The sequence below is a fragment of the Gorilla gorilla genome, chromosome 9, assembly GCF_029281585.2.
Source record: "Gorilla gorilla gorilla isolate KB3781 chromosome 9, NHGRI_mGorGor1-v2.1_pri, whole genome shotgun sequence".
Classification (NCBI taxonomy): domain Eukaryota; kingdom Metazoa; phylum Chordata; class Mammalia; order Primates; family Hominidae; genus Gorilla; species Gorilla gorilla.
In genome coordinates, this window is record NC_073233.2 from 94,690,879 (window position 1) to 94,712,718 (window position 21,840).

Below are 21,840 nucleotides of genomic sequence, written 5' to 3' on the forward strand. Positions count from 1 at the left end.
AAACCATTTTATAGCTAACTCATCCTTTCTTCTCTTGTCAGGTAGGGATCAGAATAAATGCAAAGGTTGACGCCTATCATGCTTAGATCAAGAATACCCAATCTCTTAGTGAACTTCATTTCCCTGAAGCTTGGAGATCGTTGGGCAGAGGATGAAAGAGTTGATAATAAAATTACAGATTGTAGTTGGGGTTGGGGGACTGCTACCAAGACTGGAATTTGCCTTGAAGTCAGCAATCAACCCTTCAAAGCTAGGCTAACAAATCAAAGGCTTGTCATTTGTTTGTTTTAAGTTTTCCTGCAGGAAGGTTTTTAAGGATTTAAGAGTTCAATTTTATTGCACTGAGAGAGGGAGAGAGAGATTGCTATCTCTTGTCCTGAAAGAGCAAATAGCTTGGATAACCTCATTTTCCAAAATGCTATTTATACAACTGTGAGGTCATGGTAGTTTAGGTAGTTTAGACTTCCTGGGTCTTCCTGGATTGTAGCCAAGTGACTTTTTCATTTTCACATTACAAGGAAAATTGTCATGTCATCTTGGAGTGGTGTCACATTGCTGGGAAGAGCCCATTTTTATTGGCAGCATGATCCTCAAACCACTGTATTACCTATCACCCTGCTGTTTGATGGAGTGGACCCACTTCTTGTCTGGAGAGTCTGTCCTCACCCTGACTGCACACAATTCCCCAAACAGCACCTCTGCCAGCCTTGAGTAGAGACTAAATATCTGTGTGCTCCAGGAAAAGCCAGAGGACTCAAGATTGGCCCACTAAGAAAGTGTGAGGCTTGTGGGTGTAGTGACATCGGAGCCATTTATTAACAGTTTGGGTTTATGTCTTGATTTCCCAGGGGCAGGGACAACAATGTGAGCAACTACTTACAGATCCCACAGGATCAAGGGGCTTTTTCCCACTAATTTTAGTCTGCCGGAAACCCGGATAAAAAAGTCACTCCTCCTTGAAGGAAGTCCCTACCTGCAGCTGCTGGTGTCAATACTGGAATCTCATCCCAGTGTGACCTTCATTGCCTCTGTCAGTGTGACAGGTTCCACAGAGCCGTCACCCTGCAAACTCACCCTTCCTCCAGGAGCACAGGCGCAGAGCTGCAGTGGAGGGTACCTGTGTGGCTTCCTTGTCTGACACAGATTTGCCTTCATGTGGTAAGTCCCACCTCACTCCCCCAGTTCCCAGGAAAGGGCTTTCTTAAACCAGCACAGCCCTGGAAAGGCCTTTCTTGTTTCAGGTGGGAGAACCAGCCCTTGTGGCATTCTGCAGGGCTTTGAAGTGAAAAGAACACATGGATGATTATTCTTGTGGTTTCCCTAATCTGTGTGCTGAGGGCAGAAGGAGCCAGGTGATCCTGTGTTTGAAATAAAACAGGTTACTCGTCTGAAAAAGGAGGAAGCAATTTGCTTCTGTAAGTACAAATCCTCCTGCTGAACCCCTGGGCCAGCCACCTCTAGCTGGCTTTCAAATGTGACAAATTGGTGCCATTTCCAGTGATGGCTGTGAGGCACTTTTCACAAGCTCACTTGTTTTTCAGCAGCTCTCACCTCCACAAAGAGACAAAGGAAAACCTAGAGGCCTAGACTGTGGGGAAGAAGTGCCAGAACAATCTGCTGAAAGTTAAAAATAAGTCTTAAAGTCAGCTCACTGCTGTCTGTTTTCCAAGGTCAGACTGACTGATGATTTTAGTCAAAACAGCCGAACTAGCTTCCCTGTGACCTCTGTTCAAGGTGGCTCCCCGTGGCATACCTGATGGCATCCATTCATGGCCCTACTGCTCAGAGGGCCTATGCTGCATGTATAAGAGCTGAAAAATAAGCAATGCATGACATCTTCCTCAATCAGCTTTTATACCAGTAGCTATTCACAGGGTTCTTATGAGTCGCTAAAATAATTTGAGAATCAGGCTCTGTGCAATATGTTAATATTTGGATACATTTTCTAATGAAATCCCCATAATCTCTTTACAGCCCTGTGAGGAGGGTACTGGTCACTACCCCTATTTTGAAGCAGGCTTTCCCAGTGTGCTGATTATTTTCTGTCTGCCTCTCTCCCATGAATTCTCCACCCTTCACTACCCTGCACTGTGCTCAGAAGGCTGGTCCTTATAGACAGCACAACCTGACTCCCTTGTGAGCTGACTTTGGTAGGCCTCGGGAGATCAGAGTAGGAAGAGAAGAGGTCAGGGTGCTTCTTTCCAACTTCCTCCGTCCTTGGGGAGCCATTTCTTGGAGCAGCTGCAACTCTCCATGGACTACTCGGCAATTGGAAGCAGGCTTCCCTCCAAGGTGCTCATGCTCACTGGGCTCTGGGACAGCATTTTCTCCTTTCTGCCTCCTGCCCAGATGAGTGATGGCTTCCCACTGCTGCTAGACCCTGGATGCCTCTCTGGCTTGTTTGTTCCCTCTACCCTGTCTTCACCTCCATAAGTAGCTACTTCATTAAAGTATCATCATTTGAACCAATGCGCTATTGCCAAGACCCTGAATAACACACCCAGCCAAAAAAGGTGCAGGCCAGAGATGCAAACTCATGGTATTCAACAGTAGGGAAGGAGAAACATAAGCTGAAAATAAAATGAATAAAATTACAAGAGCTATGAGAAAGTTATAGAAAGTGTTATGGGAAATCAAAGGCCAACAAAAATACTGTGTAGAAGATGTAACATTGTGTTAGGCCTTTGAAAAATGGACAGAATGTAGACAGATGGATATGAAAGAGTTTCAGATATGAACGAAGACAGCAAGGCAAAAAAAAGCACAGAGCACATCTTGGGAACAGAAGTGGTTCAATTGTAGAAGTGGGGTAAACTTATGGATGACGTTTTTCAAACTCCATTCTTTTTTTGAGACAGGGTCTCACTTTGTCACCCAGGCTGAAACACAGTGGTACAGTCACAGCTCACTGCAACCTTGACCTCCCAGGCTCAAGCCCCCCAGGTAGCTGGGACTACAAGCACACGCCACTAGGCTCAGCTAATTTTTGTGTTTTTTTGTAGAGATGGGATTTCACCATGTTGCCCAGGCTGGTCTTGAGCTCCTGAGCTCAAATTCTGTTCTTTAGAAGGCTACTATATTATGAACTGTTACTTCTGTATTGAAAAAAGGATTCCGTGGTCAAATAAGATTGGGCACCTTTGAGATAAACGAGCTTAACTAGATTTCTTTATGCAAGACTTCTCAGAGTATTTGAAATGGTAATATCCATATTTTTTTTTGTTTTTTGAGGTGTGAAGTGGGAAATCAGGGGTCTCACAGCCTTCGGAGCTGAGAGCCTTGAACAGAGATTGACCCACATATTTATTAACAGCAAATCAGTCATTAGCATTGTTTCTATAGATATTAAATTAACTAAAAGTATCCCTTAAGGGAAACGAAGGGATGGGCCGAATTAATTGCAGAAGGAACACACTCTTTTTTTTTTTTTTTCACAAGGCAGAAGAATTTTTCTTAGTACAGTGGTAATATCCATATTTAACTACCCTTTTTTACAGGCAATTTATTGACCTCTTCCAGAAGTGTGGGAGGGAATAGAGTTTGGGAAACACATATCGTCCAATAGCATTCTTTAATCCTGGGGGACTCCATGGTAGAGCAACTCAGAACACCCTGTAGTGGCCAAATTCAGAGCATACTGCAAAGAGTTCTGCAGAAAGCCAGTCAAATGTCATAAATCATGGACAAATGGCACCTAGAATGCCACCATGTAGCCATAGCGTGAGTAGTGAAATGTAATTAGCAGGCCAAGTGGAAACTGAATTTGTTATCTGACATGAACTGTAAGGAAACAATGGTAAACAGACCCTAAACGGAAGTTCAGATTAACATTCTGGAGAGTGTGAGAGCCCCAGTGGTAAAATTTCATGTACACTTACTGTGTCCTGTTCCTAGTGGCTGGCAAGCTAAATTATTTCTGATCTAATATTTTTAACCAATTAGAATTTTATTCATTAATTTAATCATTTATTAAATTAACATTAAATAAGCCTTTACAAAGAGCTAGGTTCTCTGCTAGACTATAGCAGAAAACTATAAAGACTATAAAGGAAAACAGGACAGATTTCCTACTCATAAGGAGCTCTGGACTGCTTGAGTTTCAACATGTAAATATATATAATTACAACATAAGATATAATTTTAATACAACCCTCTAAAAAACATAAGTTAAACTTTCAAATCTAGCACCGAAGGGCTTGGAAGCCTTCAGAGAACAGCTGATATTTGAGCTTGAAGGATGAATAGAATTTTCCAGAAAGTAAAGGAGAAACCTCATAAAAGACCCAAATTCAAATATCCAGACCCCACACTGAACCACATGAAAGCTTACTCCTTATAAAGGAGTAAAAAGAGAATCCAACATTTATGGATAAATATAAACAAAAATTGAAAACAAAATAATTTTCCATAAAAGATTTTTAAAGTTGTAAAGATTTCAGAAAAAAAATTTCCAATATAAAATCTTCATTTTCTCTTTTGTTCTTGATCATAAGATCCAGTATGCAAGTTAGAGTAGATCGGAGAAGCCCCATGCTGGCCACTTCAAATTTGGAGACTTCAAATTTGGCCAGAGAAAATGAGAAACGCATAGTTATTCCAAAATGTTCCTAATATTTCAGTTTACAATAGTGCCCAGAGTATACAGGAAATTGCAAGTACTCAAATCTATTTTTCTTTCTGATAATTTTAGATTGGCATATTCTAAGTAGGATTAGAGTAAAGCTTTTACTTGCTGTGCAGCTCTTTTTTTCCTACCATATGTACCAATATGACAATTTAACCCTACAATAATTTTGTATGTTAAGCTTTTATATATTACACCTTCACATATTTACATTTAGAGTGCCTGACTACCTATGTTTCCAAAGACTTAAAATGAGTAATCTATACTTAACAAAAATAGAAATTTTTAGAAAGTTTTGAATGTAATACAAATATATTTGTTTTCTGTATTAAGTGCTGTAGAGATTTGAGTGGTTTATCTTGTTAGATTTGTTTTTATTACAGGAATTTTACTATGGGGGTTTTACTTTTTACAAGGAAAATTTTAAATTAAGCATTATAAGAAAAATGTGATTTTGCCCTAAAAAAAACACTGACAAATATATAAACCTTGTAATATTCATGGTTCAATAGGTAATTGTTCAATGAATGAACTGATGGTACCATAGAGGAGATTGGAGGAGGAGACAAAAAATACAACCATGGCTCTCATTTGAATCTATAATTCTTCCTGAATTCAATATTAAAACTCTCTTGCCTGTAGACCAGACTGAAGACAAGATTTGGGGGTGTCAACGGGAGTCCTGGGATACATTTTTTCTTATAAAGTCTGGATTAAACTTTTTAGCATTGATAATATAACAGTTTGATTTATTCATTTATTCATTCAACAATTTTCAAAAACATTTATTGAGCATTCACAGTAGTAACAATAGCAGCAGTGATAGTAATGATAATAATAATTATAATAATAATACGTATTGCCAATTTAGAATTTACTTTGTGCTGAGCTCGATGCTATGGGTTTTGTACTGATTATCTCACTGAATCTTTACAACACCCCTAAATCAGTCTCATTGTGCAGATGAGAAAAGTGAGGCACAGAAGGTCACATAACTTGCCCACATTCACCCAACGAATAAATGAATTCTACGTTGAATCCAAGTCAGTCTGACCACAGAATTTCACATCCTTCGCTACTCAGGGATCCCATGGTAGGCACCGTGGGTGCCCCAAAATTAAAAAATGATGTGGATCATCTTCCCGTAAGGATTACTATGTCATAAGCTCAAAGACTGTAACAGCAGGTTATCTAGGTTCTCTATTAACAGACAAGAAATCAAGGCCAATGAGTGTGGTGATTTACCCAAGGTCACACAGCACCTCTATGGCTAAGACACATTTAGAATGCCCCACCCTGTGTTGACTTTCATTCCAATTCTCTTTTCACCCACTACACAGAGCTGAAAACCCCCACTTACTGAGTAAACTACAAGATCCACGTAACACTTTATTATTATCAAAGAAATATGAAACCATATGGAAATGATTTTGAAATATGCCCATTTATCTCCTTAGACATAATCCTTTTTGATAACTTTCAAACTGACTTAAATTGTTGAGGCTACATATGGATCTTGGTCTCATAAAAAATAAGCACTAAAATTAAGTTGAGTTGAGGTTGAGTTTAGAGTTAGTGCTGGTCATGCCACCCTAAGCTTCCAAGTATCATTCAGTCCCATCTTGTTTCCTGCTTTGGCATTATTTAACAGGTCATTCGTGAGTTATTACATAACTGGAACAAAAGCAAGATAGAATCAAAAGGATACTTAGAGCTGGAGTGACATCAGAAACTGATGCAACCTCCTTATTGTCAGGACGGGAAAAGGCAAGTCTGGGAAGCAATATAACACAATGGAATCCAGCAAAAGAATGGGGCAGACTGGGCAGAGGTCATAGCTGTGATCCTTTGTACTGTAGTATGGCACCGAGTACACTATTTTAAAACTTTGAACCTCAGAATCCTCATCTGCAGAATGAAGAAAATCATAGCTTCTCTATTTGTCTTAAAGATCACACATAATAAAATATACTCCACAGTACCTGGCATATAGTATGCATTCACTAAGCATAGATACAATTTAGTCCTAGTTCTGCTCCCTTAATTTATGCATTGATTTTCTCATCTATACAGTGGATATTTTTCTTCTTGTCTGTGTTACAAAGTAGTTTTGTGAACACAGTGAGGTAATGTCCAGATTTTTATGCTTTGAGCTTCAGCTCAAATTCTACCTCAAAGCTTTCAGCACCTGCCAGAGTGGGAATTAATGATTCCCTCTTCCATGTTCTCTAGCTCATGTCTGTATCCTGATCCAGCTGATATCTTGCTTTCTCCTATATTTGATTTTGTTTCTGTCCATTGCATAAATTCCTCGAGCTGAGGGGTATTTGCTTTCTCTCCCTGACAGCCCAAATAACCTTACACAGAGTGGATGACCAGAAAATGTGTGGGCTTTGCCCTGAATGCATTTTGAACAACTCCATTGCTATGCATATAAAAAGTATTCGGGAATTACAATTATAGAGTTGAACTGAGTCCTTAAGAAGCAGTGAGGATTTCGGTTTTGGTTCCCCCGACCCCCTCCCCACTGGGGAGGGAAATGGGATGAGTACAAAAAGAAAAGCAAACCTCTAATCTTAGCATGAAGACATCTGCTGTTTACATTGGTCATTTGTCTCAGAGGTCAAAATACAGTTCTATCATCGTCCTTATGGCAATTGTGATGACAACCTAACAGCCAGGAAGTAGCCTCTCATTTTACTCTTGGTAGCTCTGAGGAACAACAAAAGCTGGTGGTGCATGTTCAAACCCTGAGCCCCCGTGGGACATCTGTAGTTAAAGAGTCCTGCCTATTAGCTCTTTGGATAGTGGGCGGTAGTCCCTGAGACCAGATGAAGGACTGTTGTGCTCTTGGGCCCTTCTGTGCCTCAGTTTTTCTCTCTGAATGATGGGAATAATCATCTTGTTCTCCATGACTCTACCTTGAAACATTGCAACTACTAGGGAAAAAATGAGCAATGAATGTCAAAGCTGACTGAGGTGGTACTGGAGGACTACACTCCGAAGCAGAGCCAAGTGTGATAAATATAACAATACCTAATATTTATTAAGGGCTTGTTCCATGTAAGAAACTCTCCTAAGCATACTATGTATATTCATTCAATTCTTAAAAGAACTCTATGAGAAAGTCCTGGTTTTACAGAGGAGGAAACTGAGGTACAGAAAAGTTAAGCGAAAAGCCACACAACTAGTAAGCGTCAGACCTTGGATTGGTACCCCATAGTCAGATGCCACAGGACACTCTTAATTATGTTGCTGTATGGTCCTCCTATATGTATCTCTTTAATTTTGTGCCTAGTGCAATGTTTTCCATGTAATACGTGCTCAATATATATTTGTTGGATTGAAGTGACTCTAATACAACTTGAGCATGGTTGATAAATCTCTCCTTTCTTCCCTTCCTTCCAGCTACACCTCCAGTTCCTCTATTAAGATACTTACCTTTTAATGGTGTTTCTTCAATTGGGAGCTACAGACACTTAGAGATCCTCAATTTAATCTTTAAAATTTTTATAATAAAAGATAAACACATTCTGGATCATTGGGATGACCATCTCATGCCAAGTACTGCCTCTTGATTGCAGCACCTGTGTGTACTAGTCTTTGGCAGCAAGAGTTACCACTTCACTTGCTATGCTAATAAGAAAGAAACAGCACAAATACCTAAATAATGTATTAGAGTCAACAGAAACCCATTGCAATGACATATGGTGTGGGCAATGAGATATGGTAGATAGAACGAAGGAAAGAGGTGAGAGAATTGAATCTGCATTGGGCACCTCACACATCATGAGAGTGGTTGAGCCACAGGGAAGTCAAAGGTACTGACGCCTCAGCTGTCAGTACCATGCAATGCTGATAGTAGTCCAGGAAACGTTACTAATTTCAATTTTATTATTCTGGAAGAAAATTTTTATAAATCTGTTTTTGTTTTATTTGCGAGTTGTTCAAAAGCTGTAACATAAGTTTATATCTGGTTTTGTGTCTGTGTGTGTTTTGAGACAGGGTCTTGGTCTGTCACCCAGGTTGGAGTGCAGTGGTGATCATAGCTCACTCCAACCTCCACCTCCTGGGCTCAAGCCATCCTCCCACCTCAGCCTCCCAAATAGCTGAGACCACAGGCGTGTGCCACCACAACTGGCTAGGTTTTTTGTATTTTCTGTAGAGATGGGGTTTTGCCATGTTGCCCAGGCTGGTCTCAAACTCCTAAGTTCAAGCAATCTGCCCACTTTGGTCTTCCAAAGTGCTACGATTACAGGCGTGAGCCACTGAGCCTGGCCTATGTCTCTATATATTAATGTGACATTTTAAAAGAAAACAATTGAAGCTAAGCTAAGAAAATTTTGCCCTTAAAATGGTGGAAAATATCAGTTTCCTTTCTATTTAAGAAACACCAGGCCAGGAGCAGTGGCTCACGCCTGTAATCCTTGCTGAGAAGGGAGGATACTTGAGCCCAGGAGGTCTACGCTGCAGTGAGCTGTGATCCTGCTACTGCACTCCAGAATGAGCTACAGAGGGAGTACTTGTCTTGAAAATAAAATAAAAGACCACACAATAATGTGTTCAGGGCTTTCTCATTTAAAAGTAATTGCAAACACCAACGTATTAGGCATATCAGTAACACCTTGGTGTGAAATAGCACTTTAGACCTTCCCTTTCTGAGAGTAGACTTTGACAGGAGAAAGGAAAGCTAAGTAGCTTGATAGAAAGCATGGCTCAGTGCAAAATCTTGTCCTACCATTCAGTAGCTGTGTGATTTTGGGCAAGTCATTAAACCTCCCCAAACCTGCTGTTCCTTATAAAATTAGTGTAATCTCTGCACCTTCTTCACCACAATGGCCTATATGTAAAGCGCTTGACCGAAAACGCTCAATACACGGTAATCTATATTAAATCGGAAGGCTCTAACACTAGGACCTTAAATGGCAAGGTTTCCAGCCTGGTTAGGAGAGGACTCCCCGCACACCCCCCCACCCTGGCCCCCAACCACCACCACCAAGATAACGACCGCTTGGAGTGACTCAGGGAAGCAGGCCCACTGGACAAGGAGGTGGCTCACACCAGCTGGTGCTCCGATGAAGAACTGAGGCCAGTGGGCTCCCCAGCCAGCCCGCCGCTCAGAACCTGCCGAGCACCCCCGGTGCTTTGGGCCCCACGCAGAGCACTGAGTGCCGTAAGGAAATGCAAAGCATTGGTGGCCCTGCCATGGGAATACAGGTTTCTGTTCTTTGGAGGCACCGGAGAAACTAGGAGTTCGGTCAGCACCTTAAGGCGCTAAAAGTGTACGTGGGGGTGGGGCGCACACAGGTTCTGAACCAATTCTTCAAATTTGCCCAGGGCTCCCCATACACCAGGTGTGGCCCGCGTCCCTAGTTCTAGGCTGTTGGGGGAGGGGTCGCCTTTTGTAGGGGACCTGGCCTTTTTGCGAGCTGGCAGCGTGCTCCCAGCAGCGAAGGCCGTAGTCTCGCTCAGGAGGCCGCGCGCCAGACCCGGGGATGCGCGGTGTTCAAAGGGTGACGGCGCGCGGGTCCCGGGCAAGAGAGTCCGCCAGAGCCGGTGCTGCCTGGCGCCGAGAGGCCCGGACTGGCGAATGCTGCCGCGCCACCGGGGCCCACCTGCGCAGGGACGCTTGGCCTCAGGCCCTCTGGGCTGCTCCACCCTGCTCCGGCCGCAGGCGGGCGGCGAGGGGAGGGGGGCACGGTTTATGTGCAGTGGGGCGGGCGGCGGCCGCGCGGCTTCCCCGAGGCCGGAGGCGGGGCGGGCGGGCCTCGGGTGGCGCGGGGGGCGGACCCGCCAGCTGCCTGCGCTGCTCGCCAGCTTGCTCGCACTCGGCTGTGCGGCGGGGCAGGCATGGGAGCCGCGCGTTCTCTCCCGGCGCCCACACCTGTCTGAGCGGCGCAGCGAGCCGCGGCCCGGGCGGGCTGCTCGGCGCGGGTGAGTGCGGGCACCGACTGGGGCATCCGCCCGGGCGCGGGAGAGGCGAGGCGCCGGGAGGAGCGGGACAAAGGGCCGGGTATGCGCGGGGTAGGGTAACTGCGGGCTGCTGGAGGCACCGCAGGACTTCGCCAGGGCAGTCCTCGGGGTTCCAGGACATGGGCTGGGGGCCTGAAGGAGCTCTGGGGAGACGGCGGGGGCTGCAGGTCATTTGGATTCATGCAGTGTCACCCATGAAACGGATGGGGAAAGAAGATCCTGCTGTCTTGGGTGCAGGATGTTGGTTGGGAAGCAGAGAGAGCCGGCTCTCGGCAAGCTGTCCTTCGGCGGGGGCGATGGCTACACCCCCATGCACCCCCCCAACACACCACCACCACTACTTCTTTTCCTTGAGTTTTGCATATACCGGATTCCATCAAGTTCTGAATATTAATTTTTAACCCTGGGTATGTGATTGTGAACACACCTAAGCAAGCAAGAGAAGTGCAAAAGTGCAGCAAATACACGCTGGGAGATAGAATGTTTTCTCCGGAGCCGTAGTGGTTGTCCGTGTGCGTTCCGGGGGTGCTAACCCTAGACACTACAGTCTGAACTAATAACAGTTGTTGTAAGCAAATAGTTCTTCTGCCTGTAGGCATTCATCACGAGTTAACTTTTAAATAAAAGTTTTAAAGTTTTAAAAGGAGCGGGAGAAGACTTGTTCAGATGAAGGAACACCACCACTCCCCTCCAGAATACAAATTAGGTTTGCTTTCCAGCACCTCAGGAGAAAGCAGCTGATAAAAATCCTGTTTGTTTTACTGCCCACCGGGTGACACCAGTAAGAATTAAGAAACTCAGTGTAGGTATTGGAATAGGGCTTGCTTCTCTCAGCTCCTGAAACTAAATTTGAGGGCTCCCTGTGCACTCCTTAGGAACAGGTAGGCCAATGCCAGAATCCTCATCACATGGCCATGTGAGAAAGAATTGAATTTATAGATGAAGTCAGCTGTGGTCAAAAGCCCTATGTCAAAGTAGTATCGGGATATTTATTGCATGTTGTTTCAAGATCCTACTTGTGCATGCGAGTATTTGTGACAGGTTTATAACCGTGCCTACCATGAAGTCTGTCAGGAGTGGATTGGAGGTGAAGTGGGGAGAAGGAACTTAGAAAATGCCCCCAGAAGCCACTATGTTTATTTGTGAAAGTGTTTGCACCCCATCTGCGTACGAAAAGGTTGTTTCACTTGCAGTTTTCCTAGTTAAATAAAGTCAAGCGGTAACTTGTCCTTTCCTGTGCCTGAACTGGGAAGGAAGCCTTTTTCCAAGGTGCCTAATATGGATCTCATTTTTGTAACACTGACGACTTATTCAGCTGGATGGTTAACATGGATGCATTTTCTGGTTGTAACATAAGTGTCCATTAATGCATCTGAGAACACTTTTGTCCCCAGTCTGCAATGGTTAATAGTCTCAGGTTCTCCCAGTAACTCTTCTCATAGATCCCTTAGGATTTCATCCACCAGGCATTATTCATGCCTAACTCCCACAGACTCCAGGGAATTTGTTTCTCACGTTCTCAATATTAGCAGGTTTTTTTTTGCACTCTGTTCTTGTTCTGCCAGGTTTGTCCCAGGCTCAATTTAGTTTACCTGAAATCCGATAGAGAAGAGGCTAAACTTCATTCGACCACAAGATTGTGTTTAGGGTTGCTTGGACTTGTAGGTGCCTTGTAGTTTCCTGTACAAGACTGTAATTCTTAAACGATTATGTGATTAGGTCTGTTTTGCCTTAATAGGATCTGTGACTCAGGAAAACGAGAACACGCCTGACTGCAGAGTATTCACAGAGCTTGGTTCATTCTTAAGCATTTGCTTTAGGATTTAGCATGATTTCACTGTTTCATATCACTGACCACTGATTCCATGGAAGACCCTTTGTCATCTCTCCAAATGGTGTCCAAAACCTGTATCTTTGCAAACTTTCCTGCCGTTTCTTTCTGTCATTACTGTTTATAGCGGCTGCAGGAATCCACAATTTGTGCAATAGAGAATACATGACCTAAGGATTAGGTTTTCCCTCCCAGCACTTGTTTGCTATAGGAGTTAAATCATTCTCTCAAACAGTGGCCCTCTTGAGGAGACCTGTGTTGTTGCAGTTTTCAAGACTAAGGTGCCGTGCAGGAGACAGTAGTCACTGCATCCAGTCTCCAGAGATTGTTGTTTGCATATCTGTTAATTATGCAAAGTCCCACCACCAAGGGCCTATGAAGTGGCAGCATCCTCAAAAAGTATAAATATTTTCAGACAGTGGCTCATATTGAGTGATGGAGGGTGGACTGTGCAACCTATTTATGAATCAGATACCCAAAGCTGGAAAAGGAATAGTTTCTGTATTACTAAGCATGGTGAAAAAATATTTTCTTACCTTCATTTTCCATTCTTCCCTGCCAGTTAGGTGAAATGATGCACGGAAGCACTTGGTTGGAAACCTTAAAAGATAATTTATGTATACCAGGAATCTTTATTCAGCAAAAGCTTATTCCTAGAAATGAAACGTTATAGACCTAAATTTTCTTCATCCAGACTTAGGTAAAAGGGTGAGATTTGAAAATCTTCATTCCATTTTTAAGGTGTGAGTCTTCCAGGCAGCTCTGCAAGGATAAGGTGATTCATTTATAAGGGTGAGAGAGAATTTAAAATCATGTAACTCATTAGTTACCTTTCCAGGTGTGGGATTATGAATGTTTTCATTGCATCTGTTTATACCTTAGATGAGTGTTTATGTTTAAGTAAACTTAAACAGGTATAGCACAGGCTTACCCAGGGTTTATACAAATGGTAACAATAATTATTTGTCTTCTAAGGAATTACTCCATTATCATGTGAGTTGAGAAATGAATGTAAATCCACCAACCTAATTTTAAAGCATCACAGTTTTGCATCATTTGTTGTTTTATTAATGCGGATGAGTCAGGGCAGGCTGCGAATGCCTCAGGAAAGACCCTTAATGGACAGGAGGGTTGTTTCCCCCTCAGGCTTTTCTTTGGGGCCTGTCTTAAGAGCATACACACACAGCCATCCCTCCACTCAGTTCTTAAAAGCTGCCTTCTGCTGGAGCCACAATTTGTACAATAGAGAATATATGACCTAAGGATTAGGTTTTCCCTCCCAGCACTTGTTTGCTATAGGAGTTAAATCATTCTCTCAAACAGTGGCCCTGTTGCAGACTGATCAGGGAAATCTTGTCTGCCAGATAGATGAGAAATTAGCGTGATTCATTTTCCTTTTCCTTTTCCTTTCCCCCTCCTTTGCCTCCACCCTCCATAATTCCATGAATCAATGGTCCTGAGAAGTAAATGATAGTACAGACACTGTAGTCAGCATCGTCCCTGACCTGGACATCTGTGATTCTGGAAAATTATAATATTAGGGAATCCTGGACCTAAAGACCAGAGCTAAAAAGACCAGCTAAAGCAATCATCTGGTTGAGGATGCTATTCAGAAGAATTTCTAAAGCACCCTAAATAAACATTTGGTAAAGGACTAAGCAACTTAAGAAGCTTGTAGCTTTAATACAGACATCAGTTTAAACCCATTTAAGGGCTTGAGAACCCATAGCTGTATCTTCTAATTTCTGATTAGATATTTTAAAAATATCTAAGCCTAATGAGTTTGAAGTAATTTGATGGGCATTAGTTTCTAAAAGTCTGCATTCATTTCTAAATCTGAATTAAACTTTTTTAAATGCAATTTTATAACTTTTAGCGTTACATGGAAGCTTTAAGCAAGATATATAATGCTGTCAGAACAAAGTCTTATCACACAAGTTAGTAAATAGGGTTTAGTAATGTGGAGAACTTGGAAGCAGAGTTGCAAACTAATAGAAATTAGGACTTATTAAGTCTCTGAAAAATTTATTCTTCAAAGTTAAAGCTTCACACTGTCCTGTTGGGTTAGCAGTTTGTTTTTTTCTTATAGATGGCTGGCTTCTCCTCCACTCCTGGCTAAATGAACAGAATTCAAGTTGTAAGAACTCTGAATTAGTAATATTCTATCATGCAGTAGACTCTTTAGCATTCTCTAACAGGATTCTGTGATGCGTAACTGATCCCAAAGTTTCTTGAGACATAATCATTTATCATTTTGCCAAAGAATACATTTGATCCTCTATATTGAGAGGTTGGAGTAAGGCTGTGGCTCATGAAAGAGGATATTGTAACCGCCATGTTCTTCATGCACACTGAAAATATTATCTGTAGCTGATGATAATACATAGTATAATACTACCTCATCTCCTACTCTGTCTCCCCCAAGAATCGTATTTTAAAAACAAGAAGACTTGGCAGGTTGGACCTCCGCATTCTGTGTTTTCTTTCTTAAGATAAGCTGAAGTAAAACTTGGCTCAATGTAAGTCACATTAACATTCCCCACATTACTCAAAGGGAGGAGAGAATGGTGCGTTGAAGCCCAAGATACAGCCATGTGGGAGATATATGACTCCTCCTAGTCCCTGTCACATTTGGCAGGGATTCTGGTGTGAGTGGGGCATTTAGTCACCTAGACGGCAACTTATATAGAGAAAAGGCTGCTCAAGTCCTAGATAAGCCCAAGGGATGACTCCTTAGCCAGTAGGTGGGAATAATCAGAACCATGCCCCACAGATCTCCTAAAGGGTTGTCATCACCACACCCATTTCACTGCCAAGTTCTCCATTGGAGAGGAGGACTCAGCTAGCATTGGCATCCCCTTCCTAGTCCACTTAAAACCTTTAGTCTTGGCAATACTCCCAACAAGCACATACAAACACATATGTGCACGTATGTGCACCCCATGTTTTCAAGGATTTAAATAAATAATTAAATGTATTTCCTTCCTACAAAAGGGCTCAGGGACCCTTCCTATTTGGAAAGATGGAGACAAGTAGAATTTCAAGGAATTAGGGAGTCCCAAGGAACTGGCTTTTCCAGGACCTTATTTCTTTCTTTTCCTATCCCTATTCTCCCTGACTGAAGTGGAAGCCAAGAGAAAAAGTCAAGCAAAAAGGTCCCAGAGGTGGGTGGGGCACACACATATGTTAGAAACACAGTGTGGATATTGGGAATGAGAATGGGCATGCTCAGCTCTACTACATCAGATCATTGGGATTTTCCACTTTTATATAAAAGGGAGCAAAAGGCACCCAAAGTTGCCAGTAGATCTGTACTTTCAAACAGGAAGAGAATAAGAATAACAAAACAGTTTCTTCCTGACTTCTGCTGTGTTCTGAGAGCCTCTTGAGACCCACCCCTTCCGGGTCCTTGTTTTTGGATGCTTGGTTGTGAATGAGTTACCCTACCTGCTGAGTCAGCTTCTATTGAACCAGAAGAGTCAGAGCCACTGAGAGCCAACTGATGCTTAAACATTTATGAAAGCACTTTCAGTCTTCCTCGTTGTTGTTTTCCTTGTGGGATGATTGATCCTGGGCATTTAAACATACCTTGCGGTATAAAATCCAAACTTCTTCGTTTGGTACACATAGCACTTCAGAATCTAGCTCTTGCCTGCTGCCTCCACCACTTCCTCTACTCCACCCTTGCTGAGCTAAGTGTGATTCCCCAAATTACTCACATGGTTGCATGTTGCTGTGCCCTTGCACAGACTCTTGTTTCCCTTCCCTAAGTATCCCCTTCTCTCTGTCTTATGTTATCAGACTTCTTTTCAACTTCAGCACCCATCTGAAACATCAGGTAATGCCTGGAAAATTTCTAGGCAATTTGTTCATTTAGAGGGTAAATTTAAATTATATAGCTTACTGAATGACCGAAGCATCAAGGAGGGACAGCTCCACGGTGTCACCTTTACTAGGACTCCTATTGCTTCTAAACGGTGGGTACATTTGAAAAGAACGGGTGCATTTGCCAAATAATACATTTGGTCCTCTGTATTGAGAGGCTGGAGTGAGGCTGTGGCATACTATTTCTCAAGCATCACTTCTCCTAGAAGGCCTCTCTTGTTCTTACTCCCACAATTGGCCTCAAGCTGTTTCTCTGAGCTACTGCATCATCCACGTACATCATTGTCATTAGCGTCAGCATGCAACATTCATTCACTTTTCCATTAATACAAGCCTCCATTTAACAAATCTTTGTCGAGTGCTAGCACAGGCCCAAATTTAAGAGATTTAGTTGGTAATACAGATATAAACAACTGAAAAAGTAACCAATGGTAACAGTGCATAGTGTTATAGCTGATGCAATATTAGAGCTTTAGATATTGACAAAGATCCTGGTAGTGTACAACATAATCCAAAGGAAGAAGGAATATTTTATTAGAAGCCTAGCCACTCTGGAACTCAATATATATAATAGTAAAGGTTGTTGTAAATTCAAAGCAAAAAACAAAACAAAACAAAAAATCTCATACCCTTTCTCGAGTGCACCATCATTTAAAACCCACAGGAGTGGTGGTAATTGTGACACTGTGGAGCTGTCCTTCTTTGATGTCTCAGTCACTCAGTAAGCCATGTAATTTAAATTGACCCTCTGAGTGACCAAGTTGCTCTGAAAATTTTCCAAGTACATGTTACAATGAGAATGAGAGAAGGAGGAGGGAAAGGCAGGGGCATCATGAAGGTACAAGAGGAGGAGGTTTAGAATCAAGCACGAAGAGGGCTCAAAATTACATGGAAATTGGGGCTGGTCAGTCAATTAGCCAAGGGACTAATGACTTTATGCATGCTACTCTGCAGTCTACCATCATTAGGGACGTCTTAAACATAGAAAGGAAGGAACACCCAGTTTCACTTCAGGCACCCAGCCACAGGAACGTTCCTAAGGTTGAGCCTTTGCGTTGAAAGTGAGACCGTTATCTAAGGATTCCTCTCCACACCCTGATTCCTGAGGAGGGTTCAAAGACTCAGAAACAATGACAGGCCTGCTGCTGAGCTTTGCTGTCTGCAGTAAATGAACGTTCAGCCCTTGCCCTCCTGACCTGCTTGTCTTTGTTTCTACAGAACAGTGCTCGGCATGGCAGGGATTCCAGGGCTCCTCTTCCTTCTCTTCTTTCTGCTCTGTGCTGTTGGGCAAGTGAGCCCTTACAGTGCCCCCTGGAAACCCACTTGGCCTGCATACCGCCTCCCTGTCGTCTTGCCCCAGTCTACCCTCAATTTAGCCAAGCCAGACTTTGGAGCCGAAGCCAAATTGGAAGTATCTTCTTCATGTGGACCCCAGTGTCATAAGGGAACTCCACTGCCCACTTACGAAGAGGCCAAGCAATATCTGTCTTATGAAACGCTCTATGCCAATGGCAGCCGCACAGAGACGCAGGTGGGCATCTACATCCTCAGCAGTAGTGGAGATGGGGCCCAACACCGAGACTCAGGGTCTTCAGGAAAGTCTCGAAGGAAGCGGCAGATTTATGGCTATGACAGCAGGTTCAGCATTTTTGGGAAGGACTTCCTGCTCAACTACCCTTTCTCAACATCAGTGAAGTTATCCACGGGCTGCACCGGCACCCTGGTGGCAGAGAAGCATGTCCTTACAGCTGCCCACTGCATACACGATGGAAAAACCTATGTGAAAGGAACCCAGAAGCTTCGAGTGGGCTTCCTAAAGCCCAAGTTTAAAGATGGTGGTCGAGGGGCCAACGACTCCACTTCAGCCATGCCTGAGAAGATGAAATTTCAGTGGATCCGGGTGAAACGCACCCATGTGCCCAAGGGTTGGATCAAGGGCAATGCCAATGACATCGGCATGGATTATGATTATGCCCTCCTGGAACTCAAAAAGCCCCACAAGAGAAAATTTATGAAGATTGGGGTGAGCCCTCCTGCTAAGCAGCTGCCAGGGGGCAGAATTCACTTCTCTGGTTATGACAATGACCGACCAGGCAATTTGGTGTATCGCTTCTGTGACGTCAAAGATGAGACCTATGACCTGCTTTACCAGCAATGCGATGCCCAGCCAGGGGCCAGCGGGTCTGGGGTCTATGTGAGGATGTGGAAGAGACAGCAGCAGAAGTGGGAGCGAAAAATTATTGGCATTTTTTCAGGGCACCAGTGGGTGGACATGAATGGTTCCCCACAGGATTTCAACGTGGCTGTCAGAATCACTCCTCTCAAATATGCCCAGATTTGCTATTGGATTAAAGGAAACTACCTGGATTGTAGGGAGGGGTGACACAGTGTTCCCTCCTGGCAGCACTTAAGGGTCTTCATGTACTTATTTTAGGAGAGGCCAAATTGTTTTTTGTCATTGGCGTGCACACGTGTGTGTGTGTGTGTGTGTGTGTGTAAGGTGTCATATAATCTTTTACCTATTTCTTACAATTGCAAGATGACTGGCTTTACTATTTGAAAACTGGTTTGTGTATCATGTCATATATCATTTAAGCAGTTTGAAGGCATACTTTTGCATAGAAATAAAAAAAATACTGATTTGGGGCAATGAGGAATATTTGACAATTAAGTTAATCTTCACGTTTTTGGAAACTTTGATTTTTATTTCATCTGAACTTGTTTCAAAGATTTATATTAAATATTTGGCATACAAGAGATATGAATTCTTATATGTGTGCATGTGTGTTTTCTTCTGAGATTCATCTTGGTGGTGGGTTTTTTTGTTTTTTTAATTCAGTGCCTGATCATTAATGCTTCCATAAGGTATTGTTCCCATTTAGGAACTTTGACAGCATTTGTTAGGCAGAATATTTTGGATTTGGAGGCATTTGCACAGTAGTCTTTGAACAGTAAAACGATGTGTTGACTATACTGATACACATATTAAACTATACCTTATAGTAAACCGGTATCCCAAGCTGCTTTTAGTTCCAAAAATAGTTTCTTTTCCAAAGGCTGTTGCTCTACTTTGTAGGAAGTCTTTGCATATGGCCCTCCCAACTTTAAAGTCATACCAGAGTGGTCAAGAGTGTTTATCCCAACCCTTCCATTTAACAGGATTTCACTCATTTCTGGAACTAGCTATTTTTCAGAAGACAATAATCAGGGCTTAATTAGAACAGGCTGTGTTTCCTCCCAGCAAACAGTTGTGGCCACACTAAAAACAATCATAGCATTTTACCCCTGGATTATAGCACATCTCATGTTTTATCATTTGGATGGAGTAATTTAAAATGAATTAAATTCCAGAGAACAATGGAAGCATTGCCTGGCAGATGTCACAACAGAATAACCACTTGTTTGGAGCCTGGCACAGTCCTCCAGCCTGATCAAAAATTATTCTGCATAGTTTTCAGTGTGCTTTCTGGGAGCTATGTACTTCTTCAATTTGGAAACTTTTCTCTCTCATTTCTAGTGAAAATACTTGGAAGTTACTTTAAGAAAACCAGTGTGGCCTTTTTCCCACTAGCTTTAAAAGGGCCCCTTTTGCTGGAATGCTCTAGGTTATAGATAAACAATTAGGTATAATAGCAAAAATGAAAATTGGAAGAATGCAAAATGGATCAGAATCATGCCTTCCAATAAAGGCTTTTACAAATGTTTTATCAATATGATTATCAAATCACAGCATATACAGAAAAGACTTGGACTTATTGTATGTTTTTATTTTATGGCTGTCGGCCTAAGCACTTCTTTCTAAACGTATCAGGGAGAAAAAAGCAAATGGACTACAAGCACGTGTTTGCTGTGCTTGCACCCCAGGTAAACCTGCATTGTAGCAATTTGTAAGGATATTCAGTTGGAGCACTGTCACTTAGACATTCTCTGGGGGATTTTCTGCTTGTCTTTCTTGAGCTTTTTGGAAGGATAATTCTGATAAGGCACTCAAGAAACATACAACCACAGTGCTTTCTTCAAATCATATGAGAAATACTATGCATAGCAAGGAGATGCAGAGCCGCCAGGAAAATTCTGAGTTCCAGCACGATTTTCTTTGGAATCCAACAGGAATCTAGCCTGAGGAAGAAGGGAGGTCTCCATTTCTATGTCTGGTATTTGGGGGTTTTGTTTGTTTTTGCTTTAGCTTGGTGAAAAAAAGTTCACTGAACACCAAGACCAGAATGGATTTTTTTTTTAAAAAATAGATGTTCCTTTTGTGAAGCCCCTTGATTCCTTGATTTTGATTTTTTGCAAAGTTAGACAATGGCACAAAGTCAAAATGAAATCAATGTTTAGTTCACAAGTAGATGTAATTTACTAAAGAATGATACACCCATATGCTATATACAGCTTAACTCACAGAACTGTAAAAGAAAAATTATAAAATAATTCAACATGTCCATCTTTTTAGTGATAATAAAAGAAAGCATGGTATTAAACTATCATAGCAGTAGACAGAAAAAGAAAAAAGGACTCATGGCATTATTAATATAATTAGTGCTTTACATGTATTAGTTATACATATTAGAAGCATATTTGCCTAGTAAGGCTAGTAGAACTACATTTCCCAAAGTGTGCTCCTTAAACACTCATGCCTTATGATTTTCTACCAAAAGTAAAAAGGGTTGTATTAAGTCAGAGGAAGATGCCTCTCCATTTTCCCTCTCTTTATCAGAGGTTCACATGCCTGTCTGCACATTAAAAGCTCTGGGAAGACCTGTTGTAAAGGGACAAGTTGAGGTTGTAAAATCTGCATTTAAATAAACATCTTTGATCACAAAACCCTTGTTTTCTCATATAATGCCTATAAGCAATGTGGTGTTCTAATAAATACATTCTGGGGATCTCTGTAACAGCCTTTTGGTTGAGGTGATAATGTAGAAAGAATGATGAGTCCGAGTGGGGTCAGGTGTCTGTGCCTTTAGGGTTTAACCAGACCCTGTAACCAGGATTTGGAAATCTTCACAGCGTGAAATTAGAAGTAATAAATTTGAAAATTATCTGTCTCTGAGAATCAGAAGTTTGTGGCAGAACTGGGGACACATATTTTACATAGACTTTACTCCAAATTTTGAATTTTGGAAAGGAGATAGTGTTTTTAAAAGGTGGGAAAATAGCCTTAAAGAGGTAAAGAAATATGAGCAGAGTTGTATGTGTAATCTTTGTTTTTACTGTTTTTGAACCAAAAAGGGATTGAAATACCAAGGTCATGCTCCCAATTCCTTGTTCTTTGTGTAGCTCAGTCTACCTGCTTGGGGAGATGGGAAGTACCTGGTGATGCCTGGATCATGTATTCAAGGAATCACTCTTTCTCTAACAAACCCCACAGGAGGTCTTTAATGCAGAACTTGTTAAGAATGACTAAGCCTGCCCTGGAATGATGACTCTAGGCTGCTGTCTGCTAACTGAAGGGTAAATGGCAGCCATCCAGGGAGTCCAGAGGAATTCTGACAGTGATCCCCAACACTCACTGAGGGCTTCCTTC

The 21,840-nt window shown here is 42.3% G+C and overlaps 1 protein-coding gene across 1 annotated transcript; it reads left to right on the top strand.

The window, feature by feature from the left end:
• The first annotated feature begins 10,359 nt into the window (after positions 1-10,359).
• PRSS23 (serine protease 23) lies at positions 10,360-21,137 on the top strand. The gene is made up of 2 exons (XM_004051942.5): positions 10,360-10,558; positions 17,532-21,137. The coding sequence occupies exon 2, from the start codon at positions 17,545-17,547 to the stop codon at positions 18,694-18,696; it is 1,152 nt and encodes a 383-aa protein (XP_004051990.4). The 5' UTR covers positions 10,360-10,558; positions 17,532-17,544; the 3' UTR covers positions 18,697-21,137.
• The last annotated feature ends 703 nt before the right edge of the window (positions 21,138-21,840 follow it).